Source organism: Ambystoma mexicanum, chromosome 5q (genome assembly GCF_040938575.1).
Source record: "Ambystoma mexicanum isolate Mex_15411 chromosome 5q, UKY_AmexF1_1, whole genome shotgun sequence".
Classification (NCBI taxonomy): domain Eukaryota; kingdom Metazoa; phylum Chordata; class Amphibia; order Caudata; family Ambystomatidae; genus Ambystoma; species Ambystoma mexicanum.
In genome coordinates, this window is record NC_090933.1 from 580,773,217 (window position 1) to 580,795,292 (window position 22,076).

General features: G+C 50.8%; 1 protein-coding gene across 2 annotated transcripts in view; it reads left to right on the forward strand.

Annotated features, from left to right (window-relative positions):
- Positions 1 to 22,076, forward strand: part of LOC138497518 (acyl-protein thioesterase 1) — a 1,189,877-nt gene that overhangs the window by 283,398 nt on the left and 884,403 nt on the right. For both annotated transcript variants that reach the window (XM_069621049.1, XM_069621050.1), the window contains exon 4: positions 17,913 to 17,960. In XM_069621049.1, the coding sequence (XP_069477150.1) occupies positions 17,913 to 17,960 (48 nt within the window). The remainder of the gene's footprint in view (positions 1 to 17,912; positions 17,961 to 22,076) is intronic.

Consider the following 22,076-nt stretch of genomic DNA (forward strand, 5'->3'; position numbering starts at 1 on the left):
GCCAGTGCCGTCTCCGGCCATCTCTTTCTTACTCGTTTTACTAGCCTGGCATGGGTGATGTACTGGCCTCTGTGCACCCCCGTCTCATCCTGCAACTTTTGAAAGTCCAGCGCCTCCCCCTCTCTCCATATGTCCCCAAGCGTGGCCAGGCCCACCGGCTCCCAGTACCTACGGACAGAGTGAAACAGTTGGGTGTCGTTTTCGCACAGGGCCACCAGCGGGACCTGCCAAGATAGTGGTTCTGACTCCCCCATCAATTTCCATGTTCTGTGCCAGACCTCCCATCCCAACCTCAACAGCCACCCTCTTCCCGTCAGTTTATTCCTTTGTAGCCACACCACCTCTCTCAGGAAGTATGGGGCCGCATCCTCACGCAGCAACCTAGATTCCGCCGAATCTTCATCAGACAACCACCTGGCCACGTACAACAGTTGTCCCGCCAAATAATATAGTTCGAAGTTGGGCAAGCCTATACCCCCCTTCTCATACGGGTTCTGGAGCTTCCACAGGGCCACCCTATTCCTGGAGTTACCCCACACGAAGCCCCTACACATACTATGAAGTCGTACAAATAGGCTCTTAGGGATCAAATACGGGACGTTCACGAAAAAATGCAGGAGTCTTGGAAGGACTACCATTTTCAGCAAAGCCGCCCTCCCCATCATGGACAGGGGCAATCTGGACCAGAATGTCATGCTGTTCTTGACCCCCTCTATGGCTCTCTCTGTGTTATGCTTGTGTACCGCCTCAGTCCGGTGGTAAATATTTACCCCCAGGTACCTAAACCTGTCGGTCCGCCATGGTATTGGCAACACAGGCAGCCTCTCCAACGGGACGTCCCTGTACCCGCCCAAAGGGAACAGGCTAGACTTCCTGGGGTTCACTGATATGCCCGAGAGGACAGCGTAATGATCCAGTACTTCCAGTACGTACTGCAGGTTCTCCTCCGGGTAGCGGAGGTACAGCAGCATATCGTCCGCATAGAGAGATATTAAGTGGCTGCCGCTGGCAGTGTTAATGCCCACCTCTCCGTATTGTTGCCGCAGGCATATCGCCAGCGGTTCCAGCGCAAGTATATATAACATGGGTGACCACGGGCATCCCTGCCTGGTCCCCCTGCTAAGCTGCCAGGCATCCGAGACTGTGGCCCCAGTCTTGACCCTAGCCACCGGGCTGCTATATAACAACTGGACCCATCTGATATAACCAGCGCCCACGCCGTATCCCTGCAGGGCCGCTTTCAGCCAAGGCCATCTCACTGAATCGAAGGCCTTGACCGCATCCAGCGATACTACCGCCATCTCGCCCGTGTCATCCTTAGTATGGTCGATAACATGGTGCAGCCTCCTATGGTTATCACTGATATTCCTGCCTGGGACATATCCCGTTTGATCCGGGTGGATCAGCTTGCCAATCACCTTCTTCAACCTGTTGGCCAGCACCGCCGTGAGTATTTTGCTATCCTGGTTTAGCAAGGACAGAGGTCTATAAGATCCACACTCAACAGCCGCCTTGCCTGGTTTCAGTAATGGGACAATCATGGCCTCGCGGAGGGACAACGGGAGTTCCCCCTGTTCGTATGCCTCGTTAAACAAGGCCAGCAGTGGCTGCAGCAGCTCCTGCACGTACGCCTTGTAAAACTCACCAGGCAGGCCATCCGCCCCAGGTGCCTTACACGTGGGGAGGCCCCGGATCACCACCTCCAGCTCATCAGAAGTGATAGGGGCGTCCAGTTCCTCCTGCTCCAGGTCGTCTAGGGTGGGAAGACCAATGTCTTCCAGTGTGTTCAGGATGTCCTGGCTCCTGTCCTCCCCAGTGTCCTCATACAAACGTTTGTAGAACTTGAGGAATTCCTCGTTCACCCCATCCTGAGTGTTGCGAAGACCACCGTCCTCACCACGGATCTCATGGATAACCGCTCGGGGGGACTCACTCTTGTACAGCCATGCCAACAGTCTGCCTGGCTTGTCGCCCCCCGCGTGCAGCCTCTCAGTGTATTTCCTATGGTTCAGTCTACATAGTCTGTCCCAAAGAGCGCTGCACGCCACCTGAAGGTCTCTCATCCTTGTCTTGTCTACCTGAGTGGCATTCTCAAGACGAGCCAGGCTCTCCAGTTCCCTTTCGGTGTCCTGAAGCTCCCTCTCGATACCCCCTTGAAGTCCCTTGGATTTAGAGATGGCCACTCCGCGCACCACTACCTTAAAGGCCTCCCACAGAGTTCCCGTAGAACGCACACTGCCCGTGTTTATCTCGAAATATTCCCCGATGGCAACCCTCAGGTCCTCCCGGAAACCCTCATCCTGCAGTGCTTCCGCCCGGAGTCTCCATGTGGGGACCCGAGGCCTAGGGGGTTGGTGTCGCCACTCTACCACCAGGGGCGAATGGTCCGACAATACTCGAGCTTTGTATTCCGCCTCCACTATTTCGCCCGCTATCTCGGCAGTTCCAAACACATAATCCAATCTCGTATATGAGTCGTATGGCGCCGCATAATGCGAATACTGCCTCTCCGTGGGGTGGAGTCTCCTCCACACATCCACCAGTCTCAAGTCTCCTAGCAATGTCCCGAGCGCCTTGGCCGCCGGCGACATTTTCCCTTTGGTGTCTGCGGACCGGTCAATTTTGGGATCTAAGACACAATTGAAGTCCCCACCCCACACCATCGCGCCCCCTACCAAGGGGCCAAGTTTGCCGTAGAGGGATCTAAAGTAGGCTGCAGTATCATGATTGGGGGCATACAGGTTGAGGATGTGTACTTCCCTGTTTTCTAGGAGTCCTGTTATCGCCACCATTCTACCCTCCGGGTCCACTACTGAGTCGAGCACCCGGAACGGCACATGCGGCGCCACCCAGGTGATGACCCCTCTAGCATACGCCGAGTACGTGGCACCCACTACCTTGCCCTTCCACTTCCTTGTAACAACCTCCAATTTCTCCCTGGTGAGGTGGGTCTCTTGTAGCAGGGCTATGTCTATCCGCATCCTCTTCAGGTATAGCATGACTTTGTTTCGCTTGAGGTAACTATTGAGGCCTCGGACATTCCAGGTAACTATGCGAAGACTATCCGATGCCATCGGTTTGGTCTGTATTCAGCCCCGCCCTCCCCACAATACCCCCTTGGTCTAACACTCCGCCGGCTCTTCCGCCCTTGATCCCCATCCCCCCTCCCTGTTTTCCAACTACACACCACAGCAAACAACCCCTCCCATCCCAACAAAAGCCCAGCTCCATCCCTGGATCTCAGGCCCACCCGCGTCTGGTCTTATCCCGTTTACAAGGAACAGGACCCCGCGGTGCGTCGCCGATCTAACAGCGACCTAACTAACTAGGTATATTACAATTGGGGACAAAGGAAGCCTCTTGGAGCTCGCAATCAAGTGACCACGGGTAGGCACGCCCTACGGGCCAGCCAGTCAGTACCACATCATCCGCATCACATATCGTACAAATGACTATATTCAAGTCCCAATGACTTGGCCCCGTTGCCCCAGGCGGCCCAGCCACAAGCTACTTATCTTCCGTGGTCTCTGCCTGGATGCCCAATTCTTGAGGACTGCCCAGCGCGTCTAGCCAGTCCATCGCCTCAGTTGGTGTTTCGAAAAACAGGGATCTGCTTCTGTAGAAGACTTTCAATTTGGCCGGGTAGAGTAGCATATAGCGATGGCCAGCTTCACGAAGTCTCCTTTTCACCGCTCCGAAGTGCATCCGACTCCGCTGTACTTGTAGCGTGTAGTCAGGGTAGGCCGTAATCTTGGCCGATCCTCTGTCAATCGTTCCCCCTTTTCGAAAGAATTCAAGAATCTTTTCGCGGTCACCGGTCGCGGGGGGGCCCCGGGAGGCGGCCTCCTGGTTAGGGCCCTATGAGCTCTCTCAACTGCAAACCCCTGGGTCAGTACCCCGCCGGTAATCTCCTGCAAAAGCATGGATTCCACAAATTCCGTAGGGTCAGGCCCTTCAGTTCCTTCAGGTAGGCCCACGATACGGATATTGTTGCGTCTGGCACGTCCCTCCGCCTGCTCCGCTCTGTCCTCCAGGTTGCCCACCCGTTGCACAAGGGCGTGTAGCTCCTTTTTATGAGCAGCGCAATCTGCCGTGTTCGTGGCCGTCTCCTTCTCGATGGCCCCCGCGCGTTCCGAGACCGCCCTCACATCCAGCCTAAGCAGATTCACCTCCTCCTGGACGGCACCGATCTTGAGGTTTAAGCCTTCCTGTAGCTCTTTCATGGCGAGGCCCAGCTTGGTCTCCCATGACACTTTTAAGTCCGCAATCGCCGCCAGCACCTCCTGTATCGTGCCAGGTGACTCTGCGGTCGTCACGGGGGTCTCTTTGGTCTTGCCTCCTTCCGCCCCTGGGGGGGACTTGGCATAGGCCTCCATCGTGGGCTGTTTGGCCTTGGGTTTAACACCTCTCGTGGTCATAATGTTGTATGAGTCGGGCGGGGGCCCGTCTCGCCAGTCACCGAGGGGGAGTCACTCCACCCAACGTCCAAGGCCTGACCCACCACACCATGGGGCATCCAACACGCCCGGAGCACTCCGACCACCGGGCCCACGGTCCTGTCGTTACAGCCACATCCGTTCGACACTCCCGCTCGCTGGGCCACCGTGCGTCCTAGGCGGCACTCATGTGTTTTAGTCTCCGAGCAAAGGGACGCAAAGGTCCAGCACTCGTGATCGCGACACTGACTTCATGATCCTCGGTGTTCGCAACGTGTCGCCGCCATTTTGTCTAGTCCGCCTGCCCAGGGCTCGTCCCAGTCAATCACAAATATTTCGGTTTCTGAGCCTTCTGGACGTCCCAAACCTTCACAGGATGTAGTGGTGGCATTCACACACCTGGACATCGATTTCCAACGTCGGCCGGCCCCCGTGGACGTGCCCCTCCATCAGGATCAAAACAGGATCAGCGGAGCTCCTCCAGAGTGCGACCTCTTACATGGCCGTCCAAGCCACGCCCCCCCTTTTTTTTAAACTCTTTATCGTTTTGTCTTTTATATAACACACAACAACAAAACACCAACAAACATCACACTGTAACTGGCACTTCAAGGTGGAATCTGCGCTGTATCACTCATCTTCTTAGCGCACTGGTTTGGTTCCTTCCATGTCCCCATCATTGTCTACCCCTTTTTGTCCATGTCCTTTTTAACAAGCCCTTCTCAGCTTGCCCGCTGCCCCTGACTTCCCACCCCACTGAGAGTCCTCTTTCACTTGACCGCCGGCCTTTCAATCTTTCTCCGGCCCGCTAGGGTCCGTTGCGCAATGCCCTTCTGTGTTTTCGAGCAGATCTTGTGTGAGGGAGTTCCATGCAAGTATCTTGGCCCCACTTTTCTCCCTACCTCCTCTGGGTCCACACTGATGTTTCAGCTAATGTCCATTTCTTCATGTCAGCCCACCACATTTCTATCGGCAACCCCTTACTTGTGTTCCATGCCATTGATATGCAGCGTTTAGCCAGTATACACATGAAGTCCTTCATTTTCGCCATGATATGACTCTGGTGACCACGCCTGCATCTGCATCCCTCACTCCGCCGCTCTGTAACAGTGTCCCAAAAGTAGGTTATTACTGGGCAGGACCAGAACATGTGCAACATATCTGCCTTCTCTCCCCCATTACGCGGGCATCTGTGGGTTTGCTTGCTTCCTATGTTTGACATTCTTTTGGGCCTGTTGTATGCCCTATGCATGAGGTAGAGCTGCATTGCTTGAATGTCGCCTAAGAGCCTATGCTAAGGTTTTCTGGAGTTCCTCCTCCCATCTGGCCTTCACTTGCAGCTCCGTCACATTGTTGCTACCCAAGAGCAGATCGTAGAGTCTGGATCCTGTATGCCCCCCTCCGACACATCATACCATGCGTCCAATTCCCCATCATTGTCCTCCCCTTTGGGTAGTGTCCTCCACCTGTTCTTGATCCTCCTGACCATACTGTTATATAGCAAATATTGTCCTCTGTGTATGTTCTGCTCTTCCCTAAGGGTCTGGGAGTCCACCCATTGTCCATCTTTCCATATACTCCCGATCTGGGCTACTCCCTTATCATCCACTGTGCACAGTATGTTGCTAAGGACTCTGTGCGGGTGTCAACCAGTCCCGTGAGGGGAATTTGCCTAGAGCGGGGGTCTTGTGTTCCATGTGCTTTTCACGCCCTCCTCCATCGGGTCAGGCCCAGTTTGACCATGATGGGGAGCGATTTGACTAAAGCGTCTTCGATTCATAGGATCTCCCTCAGGTCATATTGTCTTATTGCCGATTGAAAAAGTAATGTGTCTATGGATATATCATCTCCCAGCCACCTTACCACCTTACCACAAATTGGAGTTGTCCCGCCAGATAGTAACATTCAAAGTCTAGTAGCCTGATTCCCACCCCCCCAGGCCCATTCATAATCCCTCTGTAAAGTGTTCAGCGCCACCCTGTTCACCCCCCATAGGAATTCCCTTGCCATTGTGTGGAGTTGTTTGAAGAAGGACCCTGGGGATGTAGTTTGGGATATTAGTGAAGTAATATAGTAGGCGGATCAGCACCGTCATCTTGAATAAAGCCGCTCTCCCTATCATCCCCAGTGGAAGCGTCCTCCAGAACTTCATTGCTTTCCCTATTTTGTCCAGAGCCGCCTTTGTGTTTGGCGTCCATGTGAGCCCTAAGTCAGGCAACTGGCCAGGCTTAGTCCTTCTCAGGTCCACTAGGGGGAACAATGAGGATTTCTCCTTGTTGATCGGGATTCCCGATAGTCTGGCGAATGCACCGAGAGCTTCTAACAGGTCTGGCAAGTGTTCCCTCGGGTTCCCGACATACAGGAGCATGTCGTCTGCGTATATTGAGATTTGGTGTACCACCCCATCTATCTCTATGCCAGCATCCTTATACTTCACCCTGAGGAAAGCTGCAAAAGTTTCCAGGGCCAATATGTATAGCATCGGGGATAATGGACATCCCTGCTTTGTACCCCTACCAATTTCCCATCCCTTCGAAAAGTGTATGCCTGTTTTCACCCTTGCCCTGGGAACCTTGTAATGGAGCCTTACCCAACAAAGGCATCCCTGCCCATTCCAAAGTGAGCGAGCGCACTCAGGTGCCAGTCCCAATTAACGGAATCAAATGCCTTTATAGCATCAAAAGATGCCACTGCACACTCTCCCTGTCTTTCGTTCGTACTATCCACTACATGGTGGAGTCTACACAGATTCCATGTTGTATTCCTCCCCGGTACATACCCAGTTTGATCTGGGTGCACCAGCGTAGGTATGACTTGCTTGAGTCGGTTTGCCAGGGCTGCGGTCAGGAACTTGGAATCCTGGTTTATCAGGGAGATCGGTCTGTAGGAGCCGCAATCTAGAGGCGGTTTCCCTGGTTTTAATATGGGTATTACGACTGATTCTGACAGGTTCTGTGGTAACCGCCCTCTCTCGTCCGCCTCCTCGTACATCTCTAGCAATCTTGGGGCCAGGGTGTCTTTGTATTTTTTATAGAATTCCCCAGGTAGCCCGTCGGGTCCCGCGGACTTGCCTGATGGGTGATCAGCTATTACGGTTGTCAGCTCCTTTACCATGAGGGGGTCCTCCAGTATCTGCGCTTGTTCCTCCGTTAACTTGGGAAGGTCAATCTCCTCCAGGGCTTCAGCTAGGTCACCAGCCTCTGCCTCCTGGTTCTGGGAGTATATCCTTTCGTAGAACCGGGAAAATACCTCATTTTTTCCCTTCCTGGGTCCGCACTTCTTCCGCCATCTCACCTTTGATGGCGTTTATTGTGTCATGGCTGCTCTCCTGCCTGTTAAGCCAGGCCGTGAGCCTACTGGGCTTATCTCCATTTGCGTGTAAACTCTATGTATTTCCCATTATCTAGTCTCCACAATTTCTCCCAAATGGCACTGCACTGCAGCCGCAGCGTAGTGAGTTCCCCGGGTTCCTCTCCCTTCAAGCCTGCCCGTGCCTCTACTCTCCTTTTCTATTTGCCCCAGCTCTGACAGATTGCTTCCCCTGAGCTCTCCTGCCTTCCCTTTCGCTGCTCGCCTGGCCACCACTTTGAAGGCTTCCCAGACCATCCCAGTGCTGTCCACGCTCTCCATGGTATGGTTAAAGTAGTCCTCTATCATCCCTCTAATGTGCTCTTGGAACTCCCTGTCCATTAACGCCCCTGCCCTCAGTCGCCATGTGGGTATGGGGCCCCCCTGTATGTATATGTTCAAGTTGCTACCAGCGGGGCGTGGTCAGACAGCATTTGTGCCTTGATATGTAGCCCCGTAAATTCCCCGAGAGATTCCCGGCCCGTAAATAAGTAGTCTATGCGGGTGTATGTTCCATGTGGAGTGCTTGTGTGTAACCCCTGGTATCGGCATGTACCTTCCTCCAGACGTCTTCCAGTTCCAGCTGCTCTAGGATCTTCAGCATAGCTCTGGCAGGCAGTGCTGGCTTTCTGTGCTTGGTATCAGATCTGTCCAGCTGTGGGTTCAATGTGCAGTTGAAATCTCCTGCCCAGATGAATGATGCTTCCCTGTATGGGGCTAATCGAGGTGTGATTGTCCTGAAGAACTCTGACGTGTCGCGTTGCGTCGTGGTTAGTGGCATACGTGTTCATCAGGCACACCTCTTTGTTCTCCAGCATTTCGTGTACAATCACCATCCTGCCCTCTAGGTCCCTCTCTTGTCTTATCAGCTGGAAGGGTACCCCTGAGGAAATTCACATCAGTACTCCCCTGGCGTAATTCGAGTAAGTTGAGCTGTACATTTGACCTCCCCATTTCTTGGCAATCTTTGTTTGCTTTTCAGCAGTCAGATGCGTTTCTTGTAACATTGCAATTTTAACCTTTGCCTTGTTCAGCCAGGCATAGACCCTTAGCCACTAACTAGAACTATTAACCAATGCCCATCCACCCTCCCCCTGCTCGGACTTTGCCGCTTTCCTTGTGCCATCCTCCTTCCCATGAGTGCACTCGCTGCAGCAGGATGCCGCAAAACTGGCATCTCGAGTTCTAGTCCTCCGTGGGGCTCCTTCGTGGCAACTGGTGGACTGCCCCAGGGGTTTGCGGGCTCCCGCTTCTCAAACTGCTGGTTCTTGTTTCTTTTAATGTTCGCTCCTCTTCATCTCATGCTGTGGTTCATCACGGTGCGTCTGTTTTGCTCATTCCCTGCTCCTGATTGTGGGAACCCTTGCTGGTCCATCCACTCTTGAGCATCAGCTGTGGTCTCGAAAATGTGCAATCTTTTATTATGTAGCATCTTCATTTTAGCCGGGTATAGCAGCATGAATCGCACACCAGCGGCCCGGAGACGCTCCTTGCTCGGCCAAAACTGTGCCCGGGTAGATAGTTATTCTGGTGGCGTTTCTCGTTCTCACCCCTCCCTCCCTTGAGAATGCCAAGATCTTCTCCCGATCCTTGAAGTTCATGATCTTCGCGATCATGGGTATTGGGGGTGCTCCTGGACGGGGTCTCCTGGTCAAATAATCTATGTGCTCTCTCGACTCCGAAGCCCTGACATGGGTGCCCTGCCCCCACTTCTTGGAGCAGTACGTTTTCTATGTAGTTTGTGGGGTCTCTGCCTTCCTCCCCTTCTGGCAGTCCCACTATGCGGACGGTGTTGCTTGCATCTTCTGCTCTCCGTTCCAGGTTGCGAATGCCATACAGCCCCTCCGTCAATTGGGCTTGGGTTGTAGTGACGTTCACAGTGTTGCTTTGCACCTGTTGTTCCGCCGTGGTCACTCTCTCCGCCAGGTTCCTTGTATCTTGCCTGAGGAGTCCTACGTCCACGATCACGGCATCCAATTTGCTCTCCAATGATGCTTTTAGGGCTGCTATGGCTTCCAGCATGGGCCCCTCCTCCTGCCCTCCCCCCAACTATTTGGAGTTGGACATGCTTATGCCAGCCATGGGAGTTTCGGGCTGAGACTCCTCGTTCTTCTGGGCGAACGCCTCCATGCTGGTTTGTTTTCCTTTGCCGCCTCTCTGCTTCTCCGGCATGCCGGTGCCAGGGGATCTTGTGCGTTTGTGGCGGGGCCCCAGCTTCCTCCTTGTGCGCTAGGCGTTGTTATTGTCGGTAGAGCTTTGCCATCCTCTCTCGTTTCGGGGGCTGCAATACCGCAGTAGTGCGATGTGTTTCAATGCTCGCCCCAGGCGCTGCCCCCTACTGCACTGGTGGGGTAACAGGCTAGACCCATGGCCCCCGGCCAGTGTCCTTCTCATGCTTGGTTACTGGCTTCTTCTGTTGCTCCCCACAGATATATCTTCTTCCTCCTTCGTGTGCTCTCCTAGTTTGCTTCTCTCTCTTTGTATCTTGCCTCTCCGACTCCGTCTCTGGGCTTCCACCCTTCCACCCTGCCAGTGGGACTTCTCTGTTTCCTCATGCCGCCCACGCAATCTTGCGGGCTGCAATGCTACAGTGGTGCGATATGTACTAGGATTTTCGCAAGGTAAAACGCCCACTTGCTGCTTTCTTATGTTCTGATCATGCTTTCCTGGCTTGTGTCGTTCCTTATCTGGTGTTTAGTGTGTCAGGGCTTTGCTTGCTCCGCTCAGTTCCTTGCTTTCCCCTTATGTCCTTGTTTGCACATGTTAAGGTCCCCCTACAAGGTGGTAGCTTGCTTGTTATGGGTGAATGGACTGTGCCCTCCCACGTGCCAGGTTTTTGCGTACAAATCCAATACTCACTGCCTGCTTGCGTGGCCCCCTTCTTCCTGGCAAACTTTGTTAGGGAGCAGTTCCACTTCTGCCTTGCTCCTGCCACGTCACCCCACCTCTCCTTCTTCCCAACTCTGTCCTGCCAGTCAGGTGCAGGGCCCTGCCAATGAGATCTGTAAGAGGATTCAATTCAGCACTACAGCCAAGTCAACGCCTAGTCTAGAATACTGAATGAAAACCCTTATTGATATATCTTTATGTCCAGTTCATGCGTTCTGGATGACTACCCCTATATAACACCCCTCCCTTGGAATCCCCCTGACCCCACTGAGCCAAGAAGTAGTTCTGTTTTGCAAGTTTAAAGGTTTATTTGATAACTTAAACAATATATATTATATCACGCTTTATAATAAATTAATAATTGGATATCACACTTAATCTGGTATGATAAAGATTAACAACGGAGAATCTGGCACTAGCACACTTCTTGATAATCACTAAGGAGTTGACATGAAATGGATAAGATAGCAACAATACTTCTATGGTTTCTTTATAATCAATGATGAGTGGTTATAGGATGGATAAGATAGCAACAATACTTTTATGGTTTCAAATGGATGCAATGTGGAATGAAAATGCAATACAGAAAATAACTTGATAGGATTTCAGCAAAAGACAATGTAATCACTTTCTTGGACAATTCACCCCCCCCTTTTATGCAATGCAAGGAAATGGAGGGAAGCACACAGTTCTCAGAAATGCAATCAAATGTGATTCAGTTCACCCCAGCAACTTAGACTACAGAAGTTGAAAACACAGGCCCAAATGCTTTTAAATGGGCTGGAAATGAAGAAAAAATATGCTAAAATGCTTTTAATTCCCTCTAGAGGTTCAGGGTGAGTGGTATCTAGTTAATATTAGTCCAGGCTCACACTAGCAATGATGCAGGGATGGTTTTTATGAGGCAAACAAATTTCTTTCAGAGGAAAGCAAAAGCAGCTATCTTTTTGCAAGTGGAGAAATTTGCAAATCGCGGTAAAATTCGCAAATGCGTCTGGTGCGATTACAATATCGTTTTGGGGTCCTAGGAAAGCCTAGGATCTCAGCTTCCAGATGAAAGTTACTGCAAGTCTCTAGCACAAACGGTCACGGAGATATGAGCGATTAAATAAAGGTCGTTTTTCAGATTTGAAATTTTAAAGTTCAAAAAGACAAGTGCAGCTTGCAACTAGAAAATGACAGGTGACAGCTTTGCAAATGACAGGTGACAGTTAGGAGACAGTTCTACTTAGATTAAGCTAGATTGAATTATATTATTTTAACTAGGAGATTGGTTCTGCACAGTTTTCTAGGTACTCACACTATATTCTTGAGTGAAATGGGCCTTGCCATGGATCTGGTCAGGTTTTAGACGGGACTCTGGTCTCTGCACTTCACAGTGATCTGGGTCTGCTCTCTCTATGGATTCTGAAGATTGAGGGATTTAAAGTCTGGATCTTTCTGCACAGCTTTCTCTGGAGATTGATGGAGATAAAGTATGGATTTTCCCGGCAGAGCTTCCAGCTGCAAATGGATTTGAAAGTCCCTATCTGTCCTGTCTGTCTGCTTTTATGTGTTTTCACAATGGGTGTGTGTGAGCAGCATCACTAGCCAGCCCCTCTCCACTTGTCATTGGCCAAGCTTTCATTTCTCCCCTGATTGGGGGAGCTAAGTTGTGTCAGAGTGATGTCATTTTACAGCCTGCAGAAAGTACACTCCTCCTGTCAACTTACACACAAATCTAGATTTGAACCAAATACATATTTGCAGAGGTACATATTGTTTTAAAATTACACGCACCCCTCACATATCACAGGAGGTATCCGCTGTTCAAACTCTGCTCTTCCTGGGAGCTTGCATTCAGAAATGGCAATATTTTGCACTTTTTTAACTGGTTTGCGATACCGTACATTACCCCAAATTTACACACATGTGCGCAAGGAGTATGGACATTAATTGATGAAGTGTCAGATTTTTCACATGCACACATTTTGAGTAATATCCTCTTTTCCGCTAAAACCCCCCTGAACATGCCACCGGTTCTAAAAACCTCTTAAAATGTGGGCAGAAAAATCACAAGAATTATGGTGTCATTTATAAAATTTTCACATGTCCGTACTATGAGTTATTCATCTTTTTAGAGTTATGTTCTGGCCCCAAAGGGGTGTGGTTTTCCTCCAGCACAAGGTTGAATTTCTGGCTTTTCCAGTTCTGCCAAGCCAGCTTGCTCTCACAGGCAGTGCCCCTCCCCTGTGCTTCCAGGAGAAATCTCCATTTACGACTCCCGCCATAAAACATTTGCCTGAGTCAAGACAGGGCTTTGTTCAATTTCCTGCAGAGCCCAGGTAATTCAATCAGGGAAGTGTCATATCCCTTTTGGTGTGAGCAGCAAAAGGGCAGCTAGGCCTGGGAACACAGCTGTGACTCAAGTTTCACTCCTGATGGGGGTAGTTGCCAGGCAAATTGGAATCTCTTTAAGCCAGTTTTTAGCTACATGTCATTTCTGTTCCCCAGTTTCTGCATTCAAATAAAACTAAACATTTTCACATATGCAGCTAGAAGGCTGATTCTAAGTTTAAAACTATGACATTTAAACAATTGCAACCTATGTGACACTCAAAAGTAGGTCACTCAGTCAATTTAAACATTTAGATTTTTTTAGTGTCTTTCAGTCCAAATTTACTTAAACTGCTGAAATCCACAGCTCAGCCAGTCTTGTTATAAACCTTCAAGTCACTTCAGAATATAACTTTACATTGTATCCACCTCTCAGTAAGTCTTTCTTTGGCCTGTTTTGGGTTCATTTATTCAGTTTTCTACACAAAAGTAAAATCTGGTGGTTTTAAAACGCCGGCTTTCTGATAGTGGTGAGTACTGGTACTGCACCCCTTTTTGGGATTTAAGAAAATGAATTCTCCACAGTTATGGGTTTGCTTTTGGCAATCAGCATTGCCATTCCCAATGGTTTCAGACTACTGTGTGGGTAGTCCAATGGTGGTTTTAGGCAGTGTCCTTCTGTGCCCATAACATCGGCAAAAATGAGTGGCAGCCTATTCTTCATGCATTTCCCTGTGCATTTTCTGGGAAGCTCTGGCCATCATGATGTTTTCATGTCAGTACTGCACAGTTTTGAGGTAGGGCTCGGATGCATGGGTAAATACATCCCACAGATCGGACGTGGCACGGTGGGCCTGTGGTCCGCGCCCCTCCTTTTATGGGTTTGTTGTCTTGCGGTCTTGGCCATCGCTGCTCTCCTAATGGCGCCTCCTACTATGTGGCAGCAACAGCTGACAATGCAGCCTTCCGTGTCAGGGCAGCACCACAGTGCGACTTCCTCATATCAGGGGTCTGATTGTCCGAATCAATGGACTGTGTCCTCCCCCCGTATTTGGTGTTATTCAGCTCGTATTTGCGTTCCCATGCGCAGCCCCCATTCTCGTAATGGCCGCCGGTTGTGCTTGATGCACCTGCTGTGCACTCCGGGCGGCTGCCCCCTGTCCCTTCGGCACTTTGCCTTACCATCCGCCACTCCTTATGCCTAGGTGCTGGGGCAGTTCTTCCCCGAATCCGCACTGGTTGGGCTGGGGGATGGCACTCACCGGTCCTGTCGCCGCTCTCCCACCGGCCGCTCCGGCAGGTCAGTTGCCCAGGGCAGTGGACCCTTCCTCGCTCGGGCGTTCCATACTCTTGTCCTGGGTTGGTGCAGGTCCCCCGACTAGGGCTGCGGGCATCACCCGTTGCTCTCTCCGCTTTCGGTTCTTTGCTGTCTGCGTCCTCTGTAGAGGCACTCAGCTTCTTTCACTCCCCGTGGTGTGCCTTGCATGCATATGCTCCTTTTTGCCCCACGTGGCGGCCGGGTCTTCCACCGCAGCCCGCGGGTGTCATTGGGCTACCTAAACGGTGGCCCGGAGGTACGTCCTGATCTTCTTATTCCTCACATGCACTGGCGATGTGTGCCCTGTGCATGGTGCCTTCCCTGCGCCTCTTCCTTCCTTGCTGTCCTCGTGGGGTTCCTCCACTGGATCATCTGGTCATGCCGCCATTTTGTGGGCTGACACGGTGATCGCCTCGATCGTTGCCCTGGCCGCTACCAGGTCCGATTTCCTTTGGGTTTGCTGTCAGCTGGGCTCCAGTCCTTCGGACACCTCTCAGTCACTTTTCTGCAACCTTTGGTTTTTCTACCAGCTTTTCGGATCGGTTTGTCGGATCATGCAGGAGCTCCTGAGTTCTGCTCCTCAACACATGGCCGCCAAGCCACGCCCCCAACTTTTCCCTGCTTATGATTCTCTTCCCACTTTAATTTTCTGAAATACAGGAGATCAGACCAGGAGTAGAGAGGAGTGGATTCTTCAAAGGCAACTCAGACACACACATGCACACATGCTGCACACACGCTGCACACACACACAAACACGCGCTGCACACACACACACACACACACATGCACAAACATGCGCTGCACACTGTCACGTCCCGGTTAAATTGGAGACTGCCATGGCGTTTGTCTGAGCGCTATCCGGCAGGCAGAGCCCTTTGAGACTACAATCCCCATAACTCTTGCTATTGTAGTCACGTGACACACCGTACTACGTTGCTGTGTTTCCTTCTTTGTGGACTGTATTTAAATACTGTCTATTTGGAGATCGGGTGCTCCTAAACTGTTAGTTGCGAGCATCTATTTCCGGACTTCTGTTTAAATACCAAATACTCAGCGCTCGAATCAAGACTTTGCCTCTGCCTTGCCCTTGTTTGTCTCCCGACGCCTGCCTCCCTCGACTGCCTCCCTTGGAAAATACGAACCCGGCTTCCTCATCTTGACCTCCCATTTCTGAGTCCTTAGGTTTTGACGCCCTGATAACCCGAACATTTCTTCAAGGGAACTAGCATGAGATGAACGCTTGTTTCCCTGATCATTTCTTTTTGTCTTTTACTATTGCTTGGTTAAACACTTTTTGACACGTGTATTTTTTGCTTTGGACAATTTTTGGGACGCTTTTGCTGCTTCAATATTGGATTGCTTTGGACACTTTTTGGGACGCTTTGCTGTTTGAACATTATTGCTTTGGGCATTTTTTGGACGCTTTGCTGCTTTAACATTGGTGTTCCTGGAATACTGGCACACTCCTCCTTCACCATACACCCTCCTTGTCTCTGCATTCTATACTAGTAGGTTACTGGTTTATTGTCTCTACAGAGCAGGTAAGAGTGGGTACTTGTGGGCGGTGTTGGCTGTTTTTTCTGGCACTACATGGCTGCATTTCCTGAACAACTGTTTTGTTCTTTGTCCCTCTAGCTCTACCGATTTTGCTCCTGCCTTTTCACTCAAGCCCCCGGCCTAACAGGTGTATTGATCTCTGTAGGCTGAGCTCTTGGTGGGGAAGCATTTGGCACATCACAATAAAGATTTCATATTCACGGAGTGAAGTTAGCTTCCCCAAAAGAGTGGGGAGGTGTTATCTGCAACGAATGGGATACAATCTCTGAGTTGTGACACACACACACACACACACCCGCCCCCCCCCGTGCCTCCCCCGACCCGGCCACTTCAGTGCTTTTGGTGCATATGCCAGGATTCTTGTTCATAGCATTCAATAAGAGGTGGATTTGTCCTCTGGCTGCTGTAGCTGCAGCAACTAATCTATATCTGCATCATGGCATTGTCCCAGTCGGGGAGTCTATGGCTTCAGCTCACCTTTTTTTACGTCTAGAGCGTGTGTCCCCAGAGGACAGATTCTGACAAGGTTTTTGCACCTTGCAGGGTTATTCCACAGGCAAGCCTCTGGCCGGAGTACATGTACATGTTTTGTTATTGATTTTCCACACAAATGCCACTGGGGATCCATGACCAATAGGAGTGCATAAAATTGCCCTGGAAGCTGCTTCCACACACCAGCAAATTCCCACTCTCTCAATGCCATCTTGGAATAAAGATGACTTATTAAAAGGATCTCACATTAGAAGCCAACAGGAACACGCATTGACAAAGCCGATGTTTTGGGTGTTTACAGTGTATTGTATTTTAAATATATAGGTAAGAATATAGTAAATATCTGACCTCTAATTACTGAGTAATTCCTAACATGTCTGCAAGTGTGTGGAGAGTGCTTGCACTAGAGAGAGGGAGTGGACGGAGTGTGGTAGGGAGGGAGGGGTGGAGTGTAGGAAAGAGTGATGGGTGGAGTGTGGTGTGGTAAAGGAAGGGAAGGCTTGGAGTGTGGGAGAGAGGGAGTGGCCATGGGGCTGGAGTTGGACAGAGAGAGCAGGTGGAGTGATAGAGGGGGAATGCAGTTTAAGTGTGTTAGAGAAGGTGGGGTGAAGCATGATAGACAGAGAGGTGGTGTGGTAAGGAGAGGGGTGTGGTAGGGAGAGTGGGGTATGGTAGGGAGGGAGAGGGGGTCAAGTGTGATGGACAGAGAGGGTGGAGTGCTGTGGAGGGAAGGAGAGGGTGGAGTGCTGTGAACAGGGAGAGGGTGGAGTTTGGTGGAGGGAGGGGGAAGGTGGAGGAAGGGGACAGGTGAGGGAGGGAAAAGGTGGAGGGAGGGGAGAAGGTGGAGTCAGTGGAGGGAAGGATAGGGTGGTGTGCTGTGGAGAGGGTGGAGTGCTGTAGAGGGAGGGAGGGGGAAGGTGGAGGGAGAGGAGGGAGTGCAGTGGTTGGAAGGAGAGGGTGGAGTGCGGTGGAGGCAGGGGGAAGGCGGAGGGAGGGTGAGAGGGAGTGCAGTGGATGGAGGGCAGTGTGGTGGAAGGAGGGAGTGCGGTCGAAGGAGGTTGAAGGTGGAGCGTGGTGGAGGGGAGGGGGTGATGCCTGGTGTTGGGAGAGGGTGGCTGGAGCGCGGTGGAGGGAGGGAGAAGGTTGAGTGTGGTGGAGGGAGAGGGTGGGGTGTGATGGAGGGAAAGAGGAAGGGAGGGATTCACTCGAGAATTGGAATGCCACTTGAGTGATTTCAGCACAACCAAGAGTGAGTATCTGTGGGTTTTCCACAAAGCTCAGTTCGCGACTGTTGGAACAAATCGGTTAATTTATGGCACAATGAACTCATCACATAGAATTAAATTAGGTGCACTTTGCACAATATGTGGAGCGGCACCTTCCCTTCAGAGGACCCAGTAAGAAAGAAACTATTATCTATAACATTACTGAAATGCCCCTAATTAAAAAAGTATGTAATCATGTTGGATAAAAAGCATTGCAAAATTTAAATCTATTTGTCCCACTTGTTTTTCCAATTCGTGACTTTTATTTCGTGTTTAATTTCTTTTCAGGCCAATCAGTCCAGTTACTCTGAATATGAACATGGCGATGCCATCTTGGTAAGTACATATTTAAATGAGTTTCTAAATAGTCCATGAATTCATAACTTGATTAATCAAGCTAAGTTATGTATATTGATTTTTGATTTCCATTGTTTTCCACAAGTGTACTTCTCACTGTCAGATTGTTTTTGCGACCCCCGTGACGATTCACCAGGTCTCGTCACCTCTTCCCAGAGGGGAGCCCTTTCATATGAGGCTAGGCAGGTGATGCTACGACCCAATAGTCCCTCTTGGTGGTAATATGCGGGAGGACCTCATAGTTAGGGACTGGCCTCCTGGGGATAAGGGCATCCACCTGGGGAAAAGCCTCCCGAAACCGTGTCACATAACACCCTACCCTCATGGTCACCTCTGTCATCCACCATTGATAGTGAAACCATGTGTTATTATAAATCCATGACTGTGACATATGGCACACGTACTGGGACACAGAAGAACATGAGCATATGGAATAACCAAATGCAGAGCCAGCCAAGTACTGTAACGAGGTGGCTCACTGGAGGCATGGGAGGCATGAGTAGTACCAAAGAGACATTTCCAGATGGTGTTGATGCTACGCCAGGGCAGAGTCAACAGTATAAAGAAGAAAGCAAGAACGGACGAAGGAGACCTCACCACGGAAGCCTACAGTATGCAAATGAAGTCTGGGAAGTTCAAATTTGGAAGGTTGCAACAAAAGCAGTCGGGTCTCACCAGGAGTGGGACAAGAGCATGATGTTGCTGGACCGTCCTTTGAACCGGCAGGAGCCGACTCACTTGGTGGAGGCGTGACCGCCGAAAGGTGTACTATCGGGTCCACAACCAATGCTGAGACCACCAGCCTGCCGCGGAGCCCCGCAGAAAGCAAGGAGGAGGAGAGGCCCCCACGACCCTTGAAGAACCAGAGCTGTGTCCCTGAGGTACCACAGGTAACGGGACCGGCGGGAAGACCTGGGTGGGGTTTGGAAAAAGGCCCAACTCAAATAGAGGGCATCAGGAGTTATCTTCCTCGTTGCAGTGGTCAGCCCTATACCACTACTCCTCAACGTCTTACCAAAATGGATTCCAGATATCCAGCTTTTAACCTCTCCAAAACTACAATTCAGACCAGCCCTGGGTCAAGACCCATGGCATTTATTTGTATGCCAATCTCACCATGAGCAAACATGTCAGACAGCTGAAGGCCTCCTGCGCCTATACAACACTCCTTATCAGACAAATCAAACCTTTCTTATCCACCACCAATACTGTAGCCCTTGCTGGTGCCCTGGTCAACTCCAGACTTGACTACAGCAACTGCCTCCTGGCTGGTACGTCTCGGTCCAATCTAGTTTCCTTACAGGTGGTTCAGTATAATGCTGTTTGTTCAGTAAGTGGTATCTCCTTACTAGGAACCCTTTTTGATTTAGGAAAGATGGCACCCAAGTTAGAATTCCCCCCTGCAATGTCCCTCAACTCACAAATAATCAACTCTGAGTGGATAAACAGAAGCAGCGGGTAATGAGGAATAATAGTCAAGAATCGGAATCCAAATCTGACCTTGCCTCCCCAAATACGAGAGAAACGGATTTCAAAACCCTTGCAATGTTATAAAATGACACTCGGAAATGGACAAGTAAATAATTAATGTGTTTTAAAAACTTGAAGCAAATATAATTCGAGGTGATTGAGTTCTCCAACGTATTCCATATCTATGATAGTAATCACCACAGCTGTGCTGCTTCGGAAAATCTTCCTGCGTCCTGCGTCGGTGACGTTGATACGCTGTCCTCTAGGGCCTCCGTCGGATGTTATAAGTAGGACGCACGATGCCCGAAGCCTCAGTTCTGTTTTTTCTGCGAACGTGTTCGCTTCGGAGATCTCCGCGCGCCTCGGTTCTTCTGAGTTCTGTTCTTTCGGTTCTTCGAACCTGTTTGTTGTGCAGAATTCCATGATGTCTTCGTCTTCTTCCACCCCGAGGTCGGGTTTTAAGAAGTGTCAGGACTGCGGGTCCAAGATGTCGTTGACGGATTCGCACGTCGCCTGTCTCTGGTGCGTCAGGGAGGACCATGACACGGATGACTGTGTAGACTGGCAGTCGCTTACATCCCTTGCGGGAGCGTAAGAACAAGCTTTCTGTAGGTAAGGTGGCCAAGCCCCGGAAGTCGAGATCCACTGGGCTTTCGACAGACGATTCGAGGGGCGACTCTCTGCTTCATTGGCGTATGTCCGGGGGGTCTCGGTCCAGGAGTAGATCCCGCCATTCCTCTGCCTCTTCGAGGCACTCACGGAAGTGCTGGCATCGGTCGCCTTCCCCGTCCTCGTCCGAGGACTCCGCCCGTGGGCGGGTTGCTTGTCCCAACAAGCATTCCACTCCTGCGGACTGGGATTCATTTCGGCAGGAGATGTTGGTGATTTTTCAGTCGCAGGGTTCCGGTCCGTCCGCGCCGTCGAAAGACGCTGGCCGTGACCGTGTTAGAGACGTTGTACGTTACGTTACGTATGCGATTGTTTCTGGTTCTAGCTCTCATTCGAGAAAAGGACCATATCAAAGCTCCACCCTCTTCTCATCACGCGCGGAGTCTGGTGCAGAGTCCAGTCTGCCTCCAGTCCTCTGTTGTTACCTGTGGTGTGAGGAGCTGCACTACGTGGTCAGTCCTGTTTCTATTTCGACTGACTTCCACTTCAAAAACCTTTCCAGAGCGCGGAGTCCAGTGCAGAGTCCAGTCTGCCTCCAGTCCTCTGTTGTTACCTGTGGTTTGAGGAGCTGCACTACGTGGTCAGTCCTGTTTCTATTTTGACTGACTTCCACTTCAAAAACCTTTCCAGAGTGTGGAGCGCGGCGCGGAGTCCGGTGCAGAGTCCAGTCTGCCTCCAGTCCGCCGTACACCGCCGCGCTCCGCTGCAGAAGTCGAAGAAGCGGTAGAAAAACGTGTCTAGCTGCCGTCCTCTGGTAAGAACCAACATGGTAATGATAATTGACACGAGACCACAAACTCGTTTAAGAACGTTGAGCGCTCGTAGCCGTGGGGAAATGTCGGTAAACATTGAGCCCACGGCGGCGCCAGTAATAAAGGCACAAATCGAGCTGCTGCCTTCCCTTCCCTCCTCTCCGCCGTCCGCCCTCTCGCCTTCCTCTTCCACCCCTTCCCCCCCTTCTTCCATAACTCCTACCCACTGTTCCCTTTCCCTCCCGCCCTCTCCTTCTCCTTTTCCTGCCCTCGCCCCTGCTCCGGCTCGAAAAGCCGACAGCTCGTCAAAAATGAGGACAGCCGATACAGACGGCGAAGACAACACAACTCCCAATGCCTTACCAGCTGTTGAGACAGCTAACCATCCGACCGAAAAGTGCTTGCCTAACACAGCAAATCCAGCCTTGATAAAGGCAGCGTGCAAAGAATCAATATGTACGGCTCTAATCAAACACGATGTACTCGACTCCAAAGCTGCAACTGCGCTGGATAATGAACGCTTGTTAGCACTAAATGGGAGAGAAGAGGACTTTATAAATGCTGTGAAAGATCTTCGAAAAGAGGCAGAACAAAATCTGTTGCCTCTACCAATTGACGTGCATACGGTCAATGAAAATAAATCAGCTCAGACGCTGGAAGTAAGTGAAATGGTGGAAATTGACACTGCCTCTTTCCAATCCCCCTTTGATGTCACTGACATCGAACTTCTGGCATTAAAACTACCAAATGGAATAGGCGACCACACAAATTTTACATTTGTTCCGCCACTAACTACTGACAATATAATTTCCAGGCTGTCCATTGAGTGCCCAAACTTAAATCCATCTATGGAAATACAGATGCCAGTAATAGAAATGGGCAGAGGGCGACCGGAAATCTCTCGCATGCCACAAAATGAAGCCGTCCGAAACGCCAATTGCAATGAAATGGCTCTACCTGCAAATGATGAAGCAATTACAGCGGTAACCGCAACTAGAAGTGCGGTGGCTGTTTCTAAGGCTGTTCCCAACGCCACCACGGCAGAGTCGAGTCGCCTCTCACATAACCCAGTATCCCATCACTTTTTGTCGACTCAAGCTCAGCAGAATAGCCTTCGAGTTGACCTGGCAGGGCGAGAAGCACGCTCACAGAACGTCTCACAGCAGACTATCAAATGGTGAAAGAGAAACTGATCAATAGCTTT